The sequence below is a fragment of the Scylla paramamosain genome, chromosome 46 (assembly GCF_035594125.1).
Source record: "Scylla paramamosain isolate STU-SP2022 chromosome 46, ASM3559412v1, whole genome shotgun sequence".
Taxonomy (NCBI): domain Eukaryota; kingdom Metazoa; phylum Arthropoda; class Malacostraca; order Decapoda; family Portunidae; genus Scylla; species Scylla paramamosain.
Window position 1 is genome coordinate 10,315,858 of NC_087196.1, and position 22,500 is coordinate 10,338,357.

The 22,500-nt window shown below is 41.3% G+C and overlaps 1 protein-coding gene across 5 annotated transcripts in view; it reads right to left on the bottom strand.

The window, feature by feature from the left end:
- The window catches only part of LOC135094674 (ribosomal protein S6 kinase alpha-2-like), a 184,426-nt gene that overhangs the window by 47,033 nt on the left and 114,893 nt on the right, over positions 1–22,500 (bottom strand). For 2 of the 5 annotated variants that reach the window (XM_063994979.1, XM_063994981.1), the window contains 11 exons: positions 17,728–17,856; positions 15,080–15,161; positions 13,564–13,724; positions 11,049–11,155; positions 10,505–10,682; positions 9,972–10,137; positions 9,353–9,514; positions 8,181–8,326; positions 6,754–6,972; positions 5,548–5,706; positions 4,509–4,747 (listed from right to left, as the gene is read on the bottom strand). In XM_063994979.1, coding sequence (XP_063851049.1) covers positions 4,509–4,747; positions 5,548–5,706; positions 6,754–6,972; positions 8,181–8,326; positions 9,353–9,514; positions 9,972–10,137; positions 10,505–10,682; positions 11,049–11,155; positions 13,564–13,724; positions 15,080–15,161; positions 17,728–17,856 — 1,748 coding nt within the window. Of the gene's footprint in view, positions 1–4,508; positions 4,748–5,547; positions 5,707–6,753; positions 6,973–8,180; positions 8,327–9,352; positions 9,515–9,971; positions 10,138–10,504; positions 10,683–11,048; positions 11,156–13,563; positions 13,725–15,079; positions 15,162–17,727; positions 17,860–19,769; positions 20,021–22,500 lie in introns of those variants that run through there. The other 3 variants (XM_063994978.1, XM_063994980.1, XM_063994982.1) reach the window with 2 other exon arrangements.

The following is a 22,500-nucleotide window of genomic DNA, read 5'->3' on the forward strand; positions in this document are numbered from 1 at the left end:
AACTTCCCGCACGCCAATACACAGCAGGAGTATTGCGTCTGTCAGATGTTGTTCACGTCACTTCATTAGCAAGTGAACGAACCGTGACCTGTCTTACTTCATTCATTCATTCATTCATTTATTTATTTATTCTGGTTTCGTTCTTTTATTTTCCTTCTTTACTTCATTCATGTGTTTATCTATTTTTTTTCTCTTACATTTTTTTTATTTTCCTTCTTTCCTTCATTCGTATAGCTACTCATTCTCATCTTTTTTTTCTTTACGTTCTTTTTTTCTTCTTTCTTTCATTTCTTCATTCATTCCTTTTCTTCCACCTCTCTTGCTTTCCTTTCTTCCTTCCTTCCTTCCTTCCCCACTTTCATTTCTTTCCTTCTTTCCTTACATTCTCTTTTCCTTCATTTCCTGCCATTGATAACACATTACATTCCACGTATGTGTGTGTGTGTGTGTGTGTGTGTGTGTGTGTGTGTGTGTGTGTGTGTGTGTGTGTGTGTGTTTACCAATTTGTATATTTTTGCCGGATTGAGTCAACCTCGTTAAGTTCTATTTTCATTTTCAAGCAAAATTATCAAGTCTATTTTTTCTTCTCGAGATTTACGTACAAAACACACACACACACACACACACACACACACACTATTTCTACATCCTTATCTTCTCTTGCCTCTAACGTGTGTGTGTGTGTGTGTGTGTGTGTGTGTGTGTGTGTGTGTGTGTGTGTGTGTGTGTGTGTGTGTGTGTGTGTGTGTGTGTGTGTGTGCTGACTGACTGACTGACTGACTGACTGACTGACGTTTCCAATTAGCGCGAAATTAAATAACAACAAAATTAACTCGTTTCTTCGTGCACGCCAGCCTTCTAACATTAGCTTCTGTTTGTCCTCAAGGTGACCGTGCATAATTAAACTATTTCACCTGCAGCTGCCTTACATCACGCGCCTCCACGCCTACACGTGTACACAACTGAATATTTAAAGAGTCACGGGAAAGATGTTATGTGTGCTCGTGTTTTATTTTCTGATGTTTTTCTTTTTGTTTTGTTTTCTTTTCTTTTTTGTGCGATAATTATCATAGTATTTATTTGTCGCTCTCTTCTTTCTTTTTTTTATTTTTTGTAGTTTTTTTTTCATCTTTTTTTTCTAATGTATTATTTTCGTAGACTGATTTTTCTATTTCTTATAAACATGTTCATCTCTCTCTCTCTCTCTCTCTCTCTCTCTCTCTCTCTCTCTCTCTCTCTCTCTCTCTCTCTCTCTCTCTCTCTCTCCATTTGAAGACTTTTTTCAGCTGGTCAAGTCCTTGGAAAAATATATTTGTTACCTTTATTTCAAGGCAAAAACTCCTGTATGCAGCAAATTTATCTGTAAATTCATCTTTTCTCTTTCTTTCTCCATCTCATAACAAAATTTCATGTATTCAGTAAACTTAGAGGAAAACATTACGCTTTTCTTTTCAATTAGAGAACTTTATTTCCTGAATCCAATAAATCCAGCAAATATAAGTTTGTATTCTTTACGGGATCATAATAAATTTGTCAATCCTATGAAAATACAAACAGGTCAACACACACACACACACGCGCGCGCACGTCACCCTCCTCGATACATGAACACTCAACCAAAACAACACCAACAACAAAAGCAGCAACAGGCAACAATACTTTTTATATCCATGAAATTTATGTCGCGGAGGAAAAAGACTCGAGGGAACACTGGGGTAAGACAGAGAAAAATGTTCAAAGCAAACAGCGTAGGGTGGGGAGGAGGCCTGAGGGAGAAGGAATGAAGTATTGTTTGACTGACAGACGGCACTTAGACGAACCACTGTGCACGTTCCTCGCGGCAAAACACCTGAGTGGACAACACTGAGAGGTGGAGGAGGGTTTGGAGAGGCAGGAAGGGGAACTAAGAGGTGTAGATAGTGATAAGAGGGAAAAGTGGCAGTGGAAATATTGTTAAGTGGTGAAAAGGACAAGAAAGGAAAATAACAGGTGCAGATATTGATAAAAGGGGAAAATGGATTCGAAAATATGAAAAAAAGTGACAAAGATGAGAATATTGAAGAGGAAGAAGGGGAACTAAGAGGTGTACATAGTGATTGGAGGAAGAAATGGCTGTATAAATATTGATACGTGATGAAAATGACAAGAAAGGAAAATAACAGGTGCAGATATTGATAAAAAGGGAAAAATGGATGCAAAAATATGAAAAAAGTGACAAAGATGAGAATATTAAAGAGGACGGTGAATAAAAGACCTGGAAACATTGATAAAAAGGGAAAAATGCATATGGAAACATTACCAAGTGACAAAAATGAAAATACTAAGGGAAAAATGGAAGAAAAAATATCAGTGAGTGACGAAGAGAAAAATAATAAGGAAGGTGAATAAAAAAGGTGCTGACATTGATGAAAAGAATGAAAATTATAATAAGAGATAGAAATAGATGATTCAGATAACAATACAAAGAACAGAAAACAAAAAAAGGCAAAAGGAAGGAAGAAGGGGAATAAAAGAGGCACGAGATAAAAGAAAAAACTGATAAAAATAAAAGATTAGAATGAAAAGGAAACAAAAAGAAATAGAAACAGATAAATTTCATAAAAAAAAAAAATGGATGAATATGAAAAAAAGAACAACAGTGTAAACTAGAAGAGGAAACAGTTAGTGAAAGGAAATAGAAAAGGCAGAAACTTAAAAATAGGAAAATAGACACGAAAGAGAAAATAAGATATAGAAACTGATAAATTCATAGATAAACGGATGACTAAAAAGAGGAAAGTGGAAGGAATGGAAAGAGATATGAAAAGAGACAGAAACACTGATAAAAATAAATAAAAGTTGGGGAAGGAAAAAGGAAATAGACAAACCGATACATTTCATCGACAAATGGATGAATATCCGAGACTGTGAAATGAATGAAGGGAAGAGGAAGGGATGGAAAAAGGAAACAGGCAAATATAAATAGATTCACACACAAATGGAAACATGCTGGAAAAACCGTATGAAGGGTGATAGACAAAATAAGAGAATAAAAAGGAATGAAAATAGAGAAGACCAAACACCAAATAAATGATGATAAATGAGAGAATAATGGAAATATGCAAATGATGTGATAATATGAAGCTGGAAGTCTTAAAAACAGGAAGAAAATAAAGAAAAAGTAAGACGAAGAAGCCAACACACACACACACACACACACACACACACACACACACACACACACACACACACACACACAAAGAAATGAAGAAAATTATAACAAGCAAGATACGTCCTAAATTAGAATATGCAGCAGTTTGTTCTCCACGTAGAGAAAAAAATATGTGGAAACAGGCAAGAATACAGAGAATTGCAAGAAAAATGGTACCAGAACTGAAAGACAAAAGTTATGAGGACTTGAAGAGATGGGATTACCAACACTACAAAGAAGAGAAAGAGGAGACCTGATAACAATGTACAAATTAATAAACAATATACAAAGAATAGGCAGAAATGACTTGGTGCCACAGACAGAGGAGGGAGAGAGATGGACGAGGGGGCGTGGAAAGAAAACAGAGTGGATGTTTGAGTGACATCAAGACACGCAGCTTCCCGAATCAAAGTACTGAAATCTGGAAAGACTTGAAGAGGTGGTTGTGGCAAACAGTGTACACATATTTAAAGAGAAACTGGATAAATATGAATATGGAGACAGGACAAAATGAGCTTTGGTTCGTGTCTTGTACATTACAGCTACGTAAATACTCACACACCTACCACTCCTCAGCTTCCCTCTAAAGTATATATAGAAAAGAAAGGGACCAAGCAAAAATAATAATCTTTAACCAAAACCCTTTACATGTAGAAAGAAGAAGAAGAGAAGAAAATGAAAACAAGACTCAGTAGAAGGAAAATAGAGAAGGAAATAAAAACAAAAGTAGAAAGATGATAAAAGGGAAGAAAACAAAAACAAGACCCAGAAGAAAGAAGAAAAAAAAAAGAGAAAAAACAAAATTAAGTAAAAGGAACATGAGACAAAAACACAGAGTAGCCCAGTAAAAGAAAAAAAGAAAAAAAAGGTAAATGAAGACTTAGCAGAAGGAAGAAAAATGTAGACAGAATTAGTAGAAGGAACATGAGAGAAGAAAACAAAAATGAGACTCAATAAAAAGAAGACATAAGAGAAAAAAACATAGACAGTAGAAGAAAATGAGAAGAAAAACGTAAACAAGACTCGGTAAAAAGGAAGAAAAAAGAAGAAAATAAAGAAGGAAGATAAAAAAAATTGTAAACAAGACCTCATAAAAGATAAAAGAGAAAAATAAATATATAAACAAACCCCAATACTCAAAACAAGACAAAAAGAAGAAAACGACAAACAAAACCAAACAGAAGGAAGATAAATGACAAGAAAACTCAAACAAGAAGTGGAAGGAAGATAAAAAAAAACAAGGAGAAAACGACAAACAACACCAAATAGAAGGAAAATAAAAGAAGAGAAAAGTAAACACACAACACCAAATACTTACCCAGCCAGCATGGTGTAGAGAAGGACACCGAGGCTCCAAATGTCACAGGCTGCGTCGTAACCCTGCCGTTTCAACACCTCGGGAGCCACAAAGTTGGCCGTGTAGCAGGGTGTCATGAGCAACCCATTCTCGGCCCTCAGCTGCTTGGCAAACCCGAAGTCACATATCCTTAGTGAATCCGGACTGCCAGAGATGTCTGCATACATGATATTTGACGGTTTGAGGTCTCGATGGACAACCTGAAGTGGGAGAAAGGGAGTCTGGGCTGTCAAGGGTGTTTTGGTGCCTCTAGTGAACATTATTTAGTTTATTTTTTGGTGCTATTGGTAGTTTGAGGGTCTGGTGAAAGTTATCTGGGTTTTATTATGGTTTTCAAGGGTGTTCTGGTGGTTCTACTGGTGGTTGGGTTTAGTTGGGTTTCCAAGGGTACTTTGGTGGTGCTACTGGTGGTTTAGCTGGGTCTGGTTGACGTTACTGGGGTTTTCAAGGATGTTTTGGTGGTTCTACTAGTGGTTTAGTTGGTTTGGTTGAGGTTATTGGGGTTTTCAAGTGTTTTAATTATTCTAGTGATAGTTTAAGAGAATAATAAAAGTCATTACAATTTATATTAATGTTTTCAAGGGTGTTCCTGATTCTAGTGATGGTTTGACAGTCTAAGAGAGGTTACTGGGGTTTTCAAGGGTGTTTAAATGATGCTAGTGATGGTTTGAGGGTCTAGTAAAAGGTATTAGGATTTTATTAAGGTTTTACAGATCTTTTTATGATTCTGGTGATGGTACAAGGGTCTAGTAGAAGTTATTGAGGTTTTACAAGAGTTTCTGTGCTTCTTGTGGTTAACAGGTTCTTGAGAAAGTGTCTATACAGCCACACACCCCTCAAACTCTTACAAAAATCATGAAAACACCCTTGAAAACCACAAAAAAAAACTTCCACAATACAACCTGTCAGAACCTCAGGCAAGACATAACAAAACTTAAGAATAGTCCTAAGATCAAAAGCAAGCGAGAGGGAAAAAGAGAGCACCAGCACACCCACACACCCCGTTCTGGTGGAGGTACTGGACGGCGTGGGAGAGGGTGAGCAGCACAGCCGACGCCTCCCGCTCAGAGAAGAATTTTTGACGTAGAATCTTGTCGAACAGCTCCCTGCCCTTCATGAGCTCCATCACCAGGTACACGTGCGAGTCGTCTTCGTATACCTGGAGGGACAAGAGGTGAGTGTTAATTGCTGCATTCATCATAGGGTGGGTACTCATTCCTGTATTCATCATAGGTAGTGTTGGCGTGTGTCTGTCAGTCTTGTGGTGTAACTTGGTTGTACGTCCTCTAAGCTGACGGTTGTATGTGATTTGTATGGTTTACTTGGTGTGTTAGGAAGGAAAAATGCTCTTTTTCACTTCTGTAAGGGTGTTCACAGGCTCTCATATTGTTAATGTGTGTCTGTAGGTCTTGTAGGTGATTGTATTGTTCATTGTGCTAAGTTAATTGACTGTATGTGATTAGTGCAGTTTAAATCATGTGTCAGGGAGGAAAATGCTTGTTTTGACTTCTGTAAGGACGAGTGTTGGGTGTTCATGGGCTCGTATTGCTAATGTGGGTCTTGTGGGTCTTGTGGGTAATCGTATTGTCCTCTGTAAGTGATTTGTGTGGTTAAATTGGTGTCTTTAGGAGGAATAATACTTGTTTTAACCTCTCTAAGGATGAGTGTTGGGTTGACATTGCTAGTGTGTCTGTAGGTCTTGTGCGGTGATTGATGAGTGATTGCATATTGACTATTCTTTGCCTCTGATGGAAAATTTTGGTCATAATCTTGTGATCTCTAGATATTGTGAGTGATTGTAATGGTCTTTGTACTGAGCTATTTGTTAGTATGTGACTTGAGTGGTTTAAATGGTGTCTCTGGAGAGGACTGATGTTTTAAATTAATATGTCTTGTTCACTGGACCTACGTGTTACAATTAGAGAATTATAAGCAGACACACACACACGCACACACTTGACTGATTATCATCAATATTATTGTTATTATTACACAAACACCTCAATACAAGTGAAAAATATGCATTAACTTAAATCTCAGCTAAATGATAATTACTTATACACCTCTTCATTAAAAAAAAATTTTACAAAATTAACATATCAAATCAGCAGCTCTACCAAAGGCAAGTGATAAACACACACAAAGGAAACACACAACACTAGCTCTAACCGAACACACACACACACACACACACACACACACTCACATCTCTTAATGAAATAATGTTGGTGTGATGTCCGTAGCGGTAGAGAATCTCTATTTCCTCCTGACAATCTCTGGTCTTCTTTGGGATGACCTTGACGGCATACTCCTGACGGGTGGCCTTGTGGACGCAGCGACGGCACACACTGTAGCTGCCGCGGCCCACCTCCTCACACAGGTCATACTCGTCATGTATGCTGTTTGGCTTCACCCCCGATAGTCTCTGCAGGATTATTGTGGCTTCAGACTAGTGGAAATTGGTGGAGCTTTACCTAAAAACACCCCTGATAGTCTCTGCAGGATTATTGTGGCTTCAGACTAGTGGAAATTGGTGGAGTTTTACCTAAAAAACACCCCTGATAGTCTCTGCAGGATTACCGCAGCTTCAGACTAGTGGAAATTGGTGGAGTTCTACCTAAAAACACCCCTGATAGTCTCTGCAGGATTTTTGTAGCTTTGGACTATTGTAAATTGGTGGAATTCTACCTAAGAACATCCTGGATAGTTTCTACAAGGCTACCAGTGGCTTCAAACTATCAGAAATTAAAAGTATATGTCAACTTGTACACTCTTGATCATCACCCACAGTAGTTGCTGTAAGATTATTGTGACTTCAGACAACTGGAAACTGACTGACTTATGAAAACATGCTATTTCTTCTACCTGAAAACATATGTCAACTTGTGCACTCTTTATTGTCACTCCCAACAGCCTCTGCAAGATTACCACTGCTAACGGAATATTGAAAGTTGGCTGCTTTACGAGAGTGCCCATTCTTCTATATAGAAAATGATCAGGTCACGAGACAACTGCTTCTCCCACCCACAAGTACACACATCTACAACTTCACCTCTACACTTCACTCCCAATAGCCTGGAAGAATGATCAGTGGCGTCAGACCTTTGGGAAGTGACGGAGTTATGACGGACTGCTGCTTCTCCCGTAAAAAGACACATGTGAACGTAGGCACTTTTGGTTTTCACTCCTAATACTCTATGGGGATTTATTATTGAATTTAGACTATTAGAAACTGATTTGTAAGAACACGCTACTACTTTCACCTCAAAACCCACATGTTGAGGAGTTCAGCAGGCTCTGAAAAGTCACCACTAATTTTAGGCCATTATAAACTGAATTCCGAGAAAGTGCTGCTTTGTTTTTAATGTATTGGGGAGACTGGCAAAAGAGCTCATAATGCCATCTGTAAAAATAAACAAATATAGTATTGGGGAGAAAAAAAAAAAGCCAATTTAGATTTACAGATGAAGTGACACTCCTCTCCTGAAACAGTTCAAAGCTGCAGCCGGTAAGAGGAAACACAGAGACATGAGGAGAGGAGGAAAGGAAGAACACTCCAGCACTCACCAGTAAGCAATGGAGGAATGAAGATACCTGACTAAACTAAAAGAACAAGACACATCAGCACCTCACCTTGCTGAGTGCCGGGACTTTCTCTGTGGAGTGTGACTGCATCATCTCCACCCCGTCCAGCTGCTCAGACAGCAGGAAGGGTGCCACAAAACTGAACCCCTTGAACATCTGGTGGGCATTGGCACTTGGTGGCACTCCTGGTGAATCTGGAGGAGAGTGCACAGTCTTAGGATAAAGTGTCAGGTTTGAAAAGTTTCAGAGACAAGAAATCTAAGGCAGAGGATACAGTGTCTTAGGATTGCTATAGCAGTTGAAGAGGTAAAGAGAAAAAGAATAAGAGGCAGAGTGACACAGTGACTTAGAATCAAATGCTGTAGTGTTTGAAGAGGTACAGAGAGAAAGAATGAGAGGCAGAGTGACACAGTGACTTAGAATCAAATGCTGTAGTGTTTGAAGAGGCACAGAGAGAAAGAATGAGAGGCAGAGTGACACAGTGACTTAGAATCAAATGCTGTAGTGTTTGAAGAGGTACAGAGAGAAAGAATGAGAGGCAAAGTGACACAGTGACTTAGAATCAAATGCCGTAGTGTTTGAAGATATTCAGAGAGAAAGAATTGAAGGCGGACACCACAACATTTTAGAATCAAATGCTCTAGTGCTTGGAGAGTTTCAGAGGAATATAAGGCAGAGCACAGTGCCTTATTAAAAACGTTTTAAAAAGTACAATAATATTAACAGACGGAAAGAAACTACTAATACAAGGATGACCTGTGATGACAACATGACACCAACACTATCAGTGACACTGCATAAAGGAACAAAAAATAGACACTCACTGTCACATAACTGCAAATGATCACAATATACTGAAACACCAATGCTAACAGTGGCACAAGATGATGATGACAGTGACACATGGATGGTGAAGTAAAAACTACAATCACTAAACCCAAGAAAACACCCTTAAAAACCCTAATAACTTCCACAAGTGCATAAACTTAAATTAGAATCATGAAAATACCTTTAAAAATCCCAATAACTTCCACTAGAGCACATAAACTATCACTAAAATCATGAAAACACCTTTAAAAACCTCAAGAGCATAAACTAACACTAGAATCATGAAAACACTCTTAAAAACCCCAGTAACTTCCACTACAATCTGTCAGAAACACAGGAATGGTGAAAGTGACACAAGATGGTGACACAGGGATGGTGGTGGAGTGGCTAACCTCTGGGGGTGCGTGTGGTAAACTCCTGGTCAAAGTAGAAGGTGTCGTCAGCCTTAGACACGGCCGGCTTGAAGGGCGGCTCGATCTCCTTGCTGTACAGTTTGTTCCAGTCAATGGAGGAAAAGAATGGGTGACGCTTCAGCTCCTCCACTCCCTCTGGCCCTGTGACGGAATGCAGAGGGTTAAGAGGTGGTAAATGTTTGTTTGTTTGTGTGTGTGTGTGTGTGTGTGTGTGTGTGTGTGTGTGTGTGTGTGTGTGTGTGTGTGTGTGTGTGTGTGTGTGTGTGTGTGTGTGTGTGTGTGTGTGTGTGTGTGTTGCTCGGCCCTCACTGGAGTATCAGGAAAACACAGTGATATTGTTGGTATAGGTTTCAAAGAGTTGTGTGTATCTGTTTCTGTTGCTCTGTTCTCTTGTCCCTCACTGGAGCATCTACAAAACACAGTGATATTGTTCGTAAAGGTTTCATAGATATGTGTGTGTGTGTGCGTGTGTGTTTCTCTTCTGTCCCCCTTTGGAACATCATAAACAGGATGAAAACTTATCTAAGACCTAGTAATTTTTCACGACAGTCTGTTAAATACAAAATCCCTAAGCTTCTAATAAATGTAACATACACACCTGCACCAAGTCTGTTTGCTGGGTTCCTTTTGAAGAGTGCACGCAGGAGGGACTGTGCTTCTGGGCTGAGGTAAGGAGGCATTCCAAGCTTGGCCTTAAGGATTAGATTCATTGTCTCTTTCCTGTTTGCTCCTTGGAACGGCAGAGTCCCTGTCAGCATCTCAAACTGAAATGTAGGAAGTTGTGAGTGGAGGTTTATTGCTTAGTTTGGAGATACACACACACACATACACACAAATCTGTATCTTAGAAAATAAGTTCCTGTTTTTTTCCTTCTAAAATTTCTTGCACCCACACACAAAAGAACAAATATACAAGTAAGAATATAATGAAAGTATAATGAGAATAAGAAATAGGAAGGGGGGAAAAAAGAGGGAGAAAAAGAGAAAGAAGCAAAGAAAATATAACAAAAATAAGACATACAAAGAGAAAAAAGCAAAGAAAATATAACAAAAATAAGACATACAAAGAGAAAAAAGACAAGAAAAAAGAGGAAGAAGCACGAGAAAAACACCACTGCTACCAACACTCACCAGCAGCACCCCAAAGGACCACCAATCAGCCGCAGTGTTGTGGCCGCGGCGGTTCACCACTTCTGGTGCCATGTACTCCACAGTGCCGCAGAAGCTGTATGCCTTCTGGTCATCCAACGCCTCCTTGCACAGCCCAAAGTCAGTGAGGGAGATGTGACCGTCGGCGTCCAGGAGGATACTGCAGGAAGGGATAGAGTTATTGTAGTGTGTGTGATCCTCCTACAGTCATCACCAGCTTAGATGTTGTGGTGACTGATCTTTGGGAAGGACTGAGGTCACTCACGTTACTCAGTTTAATTTTACTACTTTAATGCAATAGTTTTACGCTACAACTCTACATACAAGTTATCACTAATCCTAATGGCAGGTACGACAATGTTTTCCAGAATCCACTTTTTTGCCACCTCTCCATTGTCCTAAAAAACTGTTATAGTACCCACAGTCACTAGTCCACCTCCAATTTGGGAGCCACAGCACTGAAAGCTTCTCTCAACACCAATCAGGACAAAAAACAAAGAGAACTGGTGAGCAGCCCAGGACTTACTTTTCTGGCTTGAGATCCCTGTAGATGACCCCAACTGTGTGCAGGTGATCCAGGGCCAGCGCCAACTCCGCCAGGTAAAACTTCACATCCTCCTCTGTGAACATGATCTGTGGGGAGACGGGGGCGTGAGACAAGGCGACATATTCCGAACCACCTCTCCGTCACACCTCCACTACTTTCAAAAGGTTTTAATTAAAGCTAAATTGGTTTTTAAAAATGTTTTTATGGTTCTATTGGAAGGTTGATGAAATTTTATTTATTAAGGGGAGAAATAGTCTTCAGAACCTGGCTAATCATCTCTGTGGCCATTGAAAATAATGACAGCAAAGCATTTCAGAATACAGGCTGAGATAATGTGATAAAGGATAATTGAGATGAATATAAAAGCTATCATCTCCTCTTCCTTTCCTCTCCTCCTCATCACAAGTAGAACCAAAACCACCTTGTAATAATCTCACAACTACAGAGTCACCCAAGTCACCACCATCACCACAACCACCACCACCACCCCCACGACTATCAAGAGGCTGGAAAATGACAGGTATTTTACCACTGAAAGGATCTGTGTCACTGGTGAATGATGAAAGACACCAGGAACCTGAAGCTTTGAAGGGATGCTTAAAGGACGCAATACTCAACTGGTTAAGTGAAAGGGAGCTGGCCAATATGAATGGTATAAACTCAGTAATCAGGTCATTGGTGCGGAGTCAATTGGGATAAGGATGATAGGTGGAAATATACAGGCATGTTTTATACAGGAACTGCCGTATGAAGGCCTAGTGAATTCTTGCAGCTTCCTATGTTTTCCTGTATCCTAAATTGAGGTTTTGTTAGCTTAGAGACATGGCAGAGACCTCTTTGTAATGCTCATATACAAGGAAGCTTTCAGGTATAATGAACTGTAGACACACACACACACACACATATACTAATATTAACCCTTTCACTGCAATACAAAACAATTAACAGCACAAAAATAATGCACGAGATCTTTATAAGCATCTACAAGAAAGCAGGGGATTAAAAGCAATAGATTTTGCAATTTCTACACAGTTTAACCATTGGAGATGGCTGCAGAACAAATTAAAGATGCCCCAGAGTGATTAGTGATTAAGGAAAGATGTACCAAATAGAAAAGGATTGAAATGAGGATATGAAATAGTCTAGATAATATATTCAAAGCATCACTAAGTTAAGAATCTGGGTAATGACCGATAAGTGCATAAAAAAAAAGGAAAGTATGATGAAAGAGGAGGAAAAAGAGAAGGAAAACGGAATGAGAATGCAAGAATGATGGTGGGAAAATAAAGTGAAAGTATAATGCAAGTATAATGAAAATAAGAAATATACACACAAACAAAAAAAAAAAACAGAACATTATAAACTTCCTTTCAAAACACAAACAAACACACCTCCATAACTTCACCTACCTATCAATAAAACACACTAACAAAACAAGGCCATTAAATACCACAGATAATCACCTGAATTTAAAAAAGATACACATCACTTTAAATTAAACCCTATACAGACACACTCAAGTAAGAAATTAGAGAACAAACTCTTCATCCAACATTCCATTAGCAAGGCGGAGAGGAAAAGTGAGGGATTAGAGTGAAAGGTGTAGAGACAAAGGTGAGGAGTGAAGGGTGAAAGAGAGTAATAAATATAAGGGAGATGAATGAAAGTGAAGGGTGAGAGGTGAAGGAAGGAGAGGCAAAACACAAGGAGAGGGATAAGAAAGGGAGGTAGAGTGAAATGTAAGGAGAGGACAGGCGAAGATGAAAATGATGGATGAAAGAATAAAAAACAAGACGTGAAAGAATGGAATAGGAAACAGACATGGAAGATATGAGTGAGAAAAGGAAGAAAACAATGGATGAAAGAATGAAAACAACACATGAAAGAAAGTAAAAGGAAACAGACAAGGAAGAGAAAATTAAAAAAAGAAAGAAGAAAGAAAAAATAGATAAAAAATTTAAAAAAGATGAGAAAGAATGGAAATTAATCGATAAGGAAGAAAAATGAAAGAAGGAAGAAGAAAAAATGAATGAAAGAATGAAAAAAGATGTGAAAGAATGGAAACTGAAACAGACAAGGAGGAAAAAAGTAAAAGAAAGAAAAACAAAGAAAAACAAAAGATGAAAGAAAGAAAAAAACATGCAAGAATTGGAAAAGGAAACAGAAAAGGAAGAAGAACAAAGAAAATAGACAAAAGAATAAAAACAAAACACGATACAGTGACAAGACCAACCCTCTATCACCACCACCACCACCACCACCACCACACACAGACACACACACACACACACATGCCAAAAATAAGAATAAGGATGAAGATACAGCAGCAAACATCCCTCGCTCAATCACACACCATTCACACAAACCACCAATCACAGCCAGAGACACAGCCAGCTACTCGGCTCTCCCTCAGAGAAGCAGAAGACCAGGTAACGAGGTGATGGAGTGACGGGAGTGACAGGGGATGACGGGAGGTGACAGGGAAGCTCCTCACCTCTTTTGACAGGCGAGTGAAGAGATCACCACCCCGCAGGAAGTCCAGGATGAGGTAGAGTTTTCCTTCAGTCTGGAACGCATAGTGCAGCTTCACCACGAATGGATGGTTTACGTCTGCCAGGATGTCGCGCTCCATCTTGGTTCTCAGTCTGTCCCGCACTGGAGGATGGAAGGGAGGCAGTGTTAGTGGGTGGGTGTGTATGAGTTAAAAATGCTGAATATTATAGACGGATTGAGTGAGTCTGTGCTGATGGGTAGTTGAATGAGTTACAGAACACTAAATATAGAGGCATGACTGACTGGAGGACAAGGAAGAAGGCAGAAGTGGTGGGTGTGTGAGAATTAAACACCAAATATTAAAGTAGTGACTCTAAAGGATGAGGAGTTAGTCAATACTGATGAATAGTTAACCCTTTCACTGCAGTATGAAACAATTAATAACAATACAAGTAATGCATGAAATCTTTATATATATAAGTATCTACAAGAATGAAGGGGCTTAAAAAAGCATATATTTTACAATTTGTAGTCAGTTTAATGATTGAAGATGACTGTAGAACAAGTAAATATGTCTAAGAATGACTAGTAATTAAGGAAGGATGTACCAAATAGTAATGAAAGAGTTATATGAGTAAAAAAAATATGTATATAAAAAATAAATAAATAAATGAATGAAATGAAAAAAAATACATATTGTGGAATGACCAACAAAGCTGTACAACTTGAAAGATGCTGAATATTACAGAAGGAGTGAGGAGTGAGTGAGTCAGTACTGCTGGGTAATTAAATAAGTGAAAGAACACTAAATATTGTGGCATGACTGACCCTGGAAGACAAGGAGTGAGTCAGTACTGATAAAGAAGTATAAGTCAAAGAACACTAACATTATATGAGTGACTATGAAAGCTGAGAGTGAGTCAGTACAGGTGCGGATGTGTGATTTAAAGAACACATACTATGGAAAGTGAGAATAGAGACGAATATCAGTAGGCTCATGAAAACACCCTTGAAAACCCCAATAACACACAAAAACCTATGAAATCCACACTACAATCATGAAAACACCCTTGAAAACACCAATAACACTCACAGAAACCTATCAAATTTACACTACAATCATGAAAACACCCTTGAAAACCTGAACTTCCACTAAAGACTGTCAAAATATCACCAAAACCAGGAAAACCCCAATAACACTCACAACACCCAATTAAACCAACGCTGGAATCATGAATACACCTTGAAGAACCCCAATATCTTCAACTACAACTAGTCAAAATATCAGTAATCACAAAAACAGCCCAGAAAACCCAAGTGACCCTCACAAAACCCAACTAAACTCACATAATAACTAAGAAAGCACCGCTGAAAACCCGAATAACGTCCACAAAATGCAACCAAACAAACACTAGCAGCAAACTGTCCTGAACGTCTCAAACTTCCATTACAGCTGGGCAGGCGTTGGGATAAGACACTAAAACATTCAATAATGCACCACTAGGCCTCTTCCTTACCCTTGAGTGTGGCCTTCTTCAGCACCTTCATGGCATACAGTGTTCCTGCATCCTGTCCGCTGATCTTGCGCACCAGAAACACCTGGGGAATGAAGGACAGGTGAGGTGTGGTGCGCATTACCTGGCTGTGTTGTTTATGTTCAGAGTATTCAAGCCTTAATGTGTTCTTGTTTAAATGTTATTATTTTTTTGGTTAGTTTTTTTTCTTTTTTTTATTATTGGATTGTGGAGTGATGTAAATATTGTTCTGATGGCTATATATGGACTACAACTTGTATATATATTCCTGTTTTATTTAGTCTGGTCCATAACATCTATCTATCTATCGCTTAACCCTTTACAAGTTCCTCTTTCTATATAAACACAAGATTACCACCACCACCACCACCACCACCACCACTTTCATCATATTTCACACTTATCCTTTAACTTTAGATGATCCTTTTTTGACTTTTTAGAAACTGGCACCTTAATGGGCACTTTTATTTATTTTGTTCATCCTTTTGCTGACCTAAGCCAATGCCCCTCTTATATAAAAAAATAAAAATAAATAAATAAATAAATAAATAAACTTTTAATCTACATCATCATTAATACAAACACTGATATGTCTCACCCTTTCACTGTTATATGGCAAGTCCTTTCTTAGCTGCTAACCACTCTGAGAGATTTCTTCTAGTCCCACGGCCACCTTTGAAGACTAAACTAGCTAGAAATTGCAAAACCTATTATTCTGAGCCGTTCTTTACTTGCAGATGCTTAAATAGATCCTACACATTGATTTTAGTAAAGGATTGTTATATATTGAAAGCTTTAATCCTTCACAACAAACTCAGGCGAACACAACATTACTATCACCATATTTACAACACCAGGGGCCGAGCCAGAAGCAATGATACGTACAACAGGATATAGGAATTAATGATCTGAATGCAAATAACTACAGCTACTTGGTCATCACTGTCTGGAGCTGATATGAAGGCATTGCTGGATGGAGGCCTGTGATGTGTGTTAAGGCCCTGTTGGTTTGGGCACATGGCAGGAATCTTCATAGTATTTTATTTTATTTATTTATTTTCTGTGTGGCAGGGATTTGATTTGATTGATTTGATTTTTTTTAAGGTAATTTGTAAAGGAATGAAAAATATAAGTGAGAAAATTACTTTGAAGTTTGTAAATGATGCAGTGGTTCTCTTGATTCCTGACTCAAATATATTTGTGGGTCACAATACTTTCTCCATTCCGAACACTTCTTTATGGGTGACAACACTTCCCTCACTCCTACCTCGTATTAGTCTCAATAAATCAGGTATTCACAACACACTCACCACATCACAATATTCGTCCACACAACACCAACACTCACAAGTCATACCAATCCCTCTCACTCCTCACCACTTGTCCTCCCACACACACACACACACACACACACACACACACACACACAAACACATACTCACGTGGCATACCAGACTCAACACCAAGCTACGCATCATACACCGCACACACCATTTGTATTGCAAACACGCATAACATTGCAAGAAAGTATCACACACCCTAAGACCCGTTCTGCATAACCCACGTGGACAAACACACCTCCACACACACACACACACACACACACACACACACACACACACACACATATACACACACATGCAACACCTCAAATGCTAGTCTGGCCTTAGTGTGTGTGTGTGTGTGTGTGTGTGTGTGTGTGTGTGTTTACTTGTCTGTAACCTAGTTGTATACAAGACTGAATCAAGCTTACTGTGTGTGTGTTTATGTATGTGTTTGTACGTGTGTGTGTGTGTGTGTGTGTGTGTGTGTGTGTGTGTGTGTGTGTGTGTGTGTGTGTGTGTGTGTGTGTGTGTGTGTTTGAGTGTTTATTTATTTATTTTTATATTTAAGGAGCACAGGCCAAGGGGAACCAAACTAAAGAAGAAGAAGAAGAAGAAGAAGAAGAAGAAGAAGAAGAAGAAGAAGAAGAAGAAGAAGAAGAAGAAGAAGAAGAAGAAGAAGAAGAAGAGAAGCTCCAATGAAGGAAAGAGAAAGGAAGGACCAATGGAAGGAGACAAAAGATAAAAGAATAAGACCAAATGAGAGAGAGAGAGAGAGAGAGAGAGAGAGAGAGAGAGAGAGAGAGAGAGAGAGAGAGAGAGAGAGAGAGAGAGAGAGAGAGAGAGAGAGAGAGAGAGAGAGAGAGAGAGAGAGAGAGAGAGAGAGAGAGAGAGAGAGAGAGAGAGAGAGAGAGAGAGAGAGAGAGGCCAATGATGGAAAAAGGAAATAAGCTTGATGAAGGAAAAAGAAAACGAAATATGCTCAATTGAGATACAACAAAAAGAAAAAAATGCCTAATTAAGGAAAAGAAATAGAACAAAGACTCAATGAAAGAAAGAAGAGAGCCAAAATATCCCAATAATAAGGAAAAATAAATAAATAAAAAAAAAATCAGCCAACTTATAATAGTAACCCCTTAAGAAAACCGTAATAAATAAATAAATAAAGAAAATAAATAAAGAAAACCAAACTACCACAATAAAAAAATAATAAAAAATATAATTCAAAATAGTAACCGCTTAAAAAAAAGAAAAATAAATAAATAAATGAATAAAAAAATAAAAACAGAGCGGGGTGCAGGATCTCACCTTGCCGAAGGATCCCTGGCCGAGGACCTTTAGGAGTTCAAACTGGCTGGGGTCTGCCTTCTCGTGACCCTCAGGAACCAGCTCACACACATCAATCTCATGAGTGCCGTTCACCTCCCCGTCGGCTTCCTGTGAGAGAAAGAGAGAGGGAGAGTGAGCGAAGTGAGAGGGAGTGAGAGAGCATGAAGGAAGGAGGTCGGCGTTTGTGTGCGCGTGTGTGTGTGTGTGTGTGTGTGTTGGGGAGGAAAGGTGAAAATTTAAGTGTTTGTGTGTGTGTGTGTGAGTGTGTGTGTGTGCGTGAGTGTGTTCAGTGTGGTTATGGAAGAGTGTGACCTCACAGTTGAGAGAGAGAGAGAGAGAGAGAGAGAGAGAGAGAGAGAGAGAGAGAGAGAGAGAGAGAGAGAGAGCGTGTGTATAGACAATGAGTGTGATAAGAATGACTAAAGAAGTGTTACTGTAATTATGTACATGTAATACTTGTTATATATAGATTATACATACTGCCAAATACAATTACGTTTTCTTCAGCGTATCCTTAAAAAGATAAACATTAATTTACTGTTATTTTTGTGTATATCGTCTCATTTCGGCAGGAGGAGGAGGAGGAGGAGGAGGAGGAGGAGGAGGAGGAGGAGGAGGAGGAGGAGGAGGAGGAGGAGGAGGAGGAAAAACAAAAGTGAAAAGTAAAGAAAAGTGAACGTGAAGGAAGCAGGGTCGCATGAGAGAGAGAGAGAGAGAGAGAGAGAGAGAGAGAGAGAGAGAGAGAGAGAGAGAGAGAGAGAGAGAGAGAGAGAGAGAGAGAGAGAGAGAGTGTAGAAAGAAGGGAAGAGCAGGACAGGATGAGTGTGTGAGAGGATTGCAAAGTTGGTGTTTGAGTTGGAGGAGGAGGAGGAGGAGGAGGAGGAGGAGGAGGAGGAGGAGGAGGAGGAGGAGGAGGAGGAGGAGGAGGAGGAGGGATAAAAATTGCAGTAATTTCCGCTGTTATTTTTTTTTTAGATTTTTTTTTCTTTTGGCAATAATGGTTCCTTTTTTTTTCTTTAGGATAATTTTGTGTTCCGGAAGTTTCTCAAAATAATCTCTAATAAAATGCAATAATGTAAAAAAATAAATAAACTACAATAATAATAATAATAATAATAATAATAATAATAATAATAATAATAATAATAATAATAATAAGTAAATAAATCAATAAAAAAACGAATAAATAACGATAGAAATTTTCAAGCATTTGTGAACGTACAGCAGCAGCTAATCAGCGCTCGACTTACAACAACAACAACAACAACAACAACAACAACAACAACAACAACAAGAATAAGAAGAGAATTAAATGCCTTTTTAATTTTGCACGGTGAGGTGAGGGCGTCAAGGAGGAGGAGGAGGAGGAGGAGGAGGAGGAGGAGGAGGAGGAGGAGGAGGAGGAGGAGGAGGAGGAGGAGGAGGAGGAGGAGGAGGGTGCAATCAAGAGTGGCTCGAGTGTTGGCTGTGGAGGAGTCATCAAGTGTCCCGAGAACTTTGTGTGTGTGTGTGTGTGTGTGTGTATAGTAGTAGTAGTAGTAGTAATAGTGGTAGTGGTAGTGGTAGTGGTGGTGGTGGTGGTGGTCTTGATGGTAATAGCAAAAATAAGATCAATGATGAATGCTATGAACATGACTTCGTGAATGTTCTCTCTCTCTCTCTCTCTCTCTCTCTCTCTCTCTCTCTCTCTCTCTCTCTCTCTCTCTCTCTCTCTCTCTCTCTCAGCCTCCGTGTCGTCACATTCACCACCACTCTCCGCCGCGTGACGCAACACAGGCCGGGGCGCAGCGCTGCGTCACCAGGCGCCCCTCGCCACGCCGCCACTCACGGGCGTCATGCACGCGGGCACTGCGGGGCGCACTGCTCTTGCTGCCACGCAGAGGTGCCTCACCACTGCTGGGCCTGAGGGGGTGAGGGTGACCCGGGGATGAGGGTGTGGTGGGGGTGGGGGACGGCCACCTGGCGTGGGGGCGTGGGGTAAGAGGGAGGGAGAGAGGGAAGGGGGAGGGGCAGCGCGGCACCTGCAGCAGCGTGTAGGGCAGCGAGGAGGGTTCGTCCTGCAGCAGGGGCGCCGCGGAGCTGAAGTGGAACCCGTGCTGCTCGTCCACCCGCCGCGCCGAGCGCTCAGAGCTGGTTGCCATCCTGGGCACGCTGGCAGGGGGGCTGGGGGGCCCGCGCTCCGCCTGGGAGTCATTCCACGCCCGTCCATGTCCTTCAGATATCCTGCCCTGGGCACTGGAGGGCCGCGGCGCCACCCAGCCCAGCGGCGGGGCCGGCACGGCGGGCGCCTGGGGTGGAAGTGTGGGCGCCCTGCCTGAGGGGCAGGGCGCCCTGATGGGAGTGGTAGGGGGCGCCGCGGGGGCGGGGGCACGCGGGGCGGGGGCGGCTTAGCCGGGGGTAAGGACTCTGGGCACGACTCATCACTGCCTGTGGGGAAGCGCGACTTGAGGGCGAGGGCTCGCTGCTCCCTCACTACGGGGCCACCACGGGCTGCGACCCGGAGTGTGTGTGCTGCCACGGCGCCCACCAACAGGGGCCTTCCTGGCGGCCATCAGCGCCCGCCGTGCCGCCCGGCAGGGGCGCCACGGCCAGGCTAGAGAGGCGGCACCAGACAGGCAGGGGCGATTTCCACTCAGGCAGCGGGGAGTCCTGCTGGCATTGCCACACCGCCGCCACCACCACGAGACGCTGCAGTGATTGGCAGAATCACGGAGACACACGCACACACATACACACACACACACACACACACACGTCCCCCAGCGTGGCCCCGGGGTGACTGGCAGTCCCGCGCCTCGCCTCCCGCAGCGGCTCAGTCCGGCGGGTCAAACGAAGCCACTGCCGCCACGAACACGCACACACGCACGCACACCCTTCCGTGTCTATATAAGGAGCAGAGGATAACAAGAGTGAGGAGGATGACCACGGAGGCGCGCACCGCGGCAGTGACCCGCGCAGGACTCGACCACTAGGCAGCAGACCGCGAGAGGAGGACGAGGGAGGAAAACCATAACAAACAAGGCCAGCGATAAAAGGAAAGGTGAAAGATGACACACGGAGAGAGAGAGAGAGAGAGAGAGAGAGAGAGAGAGAGAGAGAGAGAGAGAGAGAGAGAGAGAGAGAGAGAGAGAGAGAGAGAGAGAGAGAGAAGGAGAGACAAACCAGGCGAGACATGAGGGCAGAGAGGCAGAGGTGGAGAGGTGGAGAGGGAAGGGCTTCCTGCAATCCAGTTAGGCAGAGGTCACACTAAGCCAGGGAAGTGGGTCGCGGCCACCGGGGCCGCCTGGCTCGGGGGGCGCCACACCGCTGCTACGTAACACCACCACACGCACACAGGTAGCTACACACACACACACACACACACACACACACACACACACACACACACACACACACACACACACCATCTAAGCCTCCAAGAATAGAAGGAACGACTATCTATTTATCCTCAAAAATAGAATAACAGTAAAGACGACGTGACAGCACCGAGAATCACACACACACACACACACACACACACACACACACACACACACACACACACACACCAAATCCAATCAGCCTAAAAAAAAAAAAAACGATCGCAGTAAACACCAGCATAACCAATATAGGCCTAATATGAAAACAATAGACATATACAGGAAGGCACGCAGCTAATTAGTGTTTACCCCCACAAGGGCGCCACACAACACTCGTGACGCAACAAACAGAAGGATGTCTCGATTCTGTCATGTGTGTGGGAGCTGGGTGTTCTTTACCTGTCGATTAGTAGTAGTAGTAGTAGTAGTAGTAGTAGTAGTAGTAGTAGTAGTAGTAGTAGTAGTAGTAGTAAATGAATAAGAATATACAAGTAAATAAATACACAAATAAGCTGACGAAATGAATAATCCCTAAAATCATCATCAACAACAACAACAACAACAACAACAACAACAACAACAACAACAACAACAACAACAACTAGAACAACAATAATAATATAATCAGCAGCAAAAAAAAAGGAAACTCACACGATCATACCCATTACTTCAATAATGTTGATACTGGAGGAGGAGGAGGAGGAGGAGGAGGAGGAGGAGGAGGAGGAGGAGGAGGAGGAGGAGGAGGAGGAGGAGGAGGAGGAGGAGGAGACCTTGATCCTTTAATCTGACCTGATTCTCCCTCCTCCTCTCCCACCAACATCACTCCTCCTCCTCCTCCTCCTCCTCTCCTCCTCCTCCTCCTCCCCCTTCTCCTCTTCGTCTTCCATTTCAAAGACCAATGAAAGAGTTAAGTATAGACGATGAAAGGATGACATATTTAGAAAGACAGGAGTAGTAGTAGTAGTAGTAGTAGTAGTAGTAGTAGTAGTAGTAGTAGTAGTAGTAGTAGTAGTAGTAGTAGTGCTGGTAAAAGGATAAGAATGAAAAAAGAAAAGGGAAGAAAAATTGAAGGAAATAAAGAAAACAGCAAAAGGAAAACAAGAACAGTGATATTATAATGAATGTTTGTAATGAACAGAAAACGATAGCGAGAATAGTGACCAAGAGTGAAAATTAAAGTGAATAATCATGTGATGTAAAATAGTAATGATAAGAAGTGGTGACGGTGGTATTGATGACAGTGGTGGTGGTGGTGGTGGTGAGGGACAGTGTTGAGTGGTGGTGACTAATGGTGATGGCAGTGGCACACGTGCACTCAAGGGAACGCAATGGACAAATAAGAGATAATAAATAGATAACAGATAACGCGACACAGGAGAGAGAGAGAGAG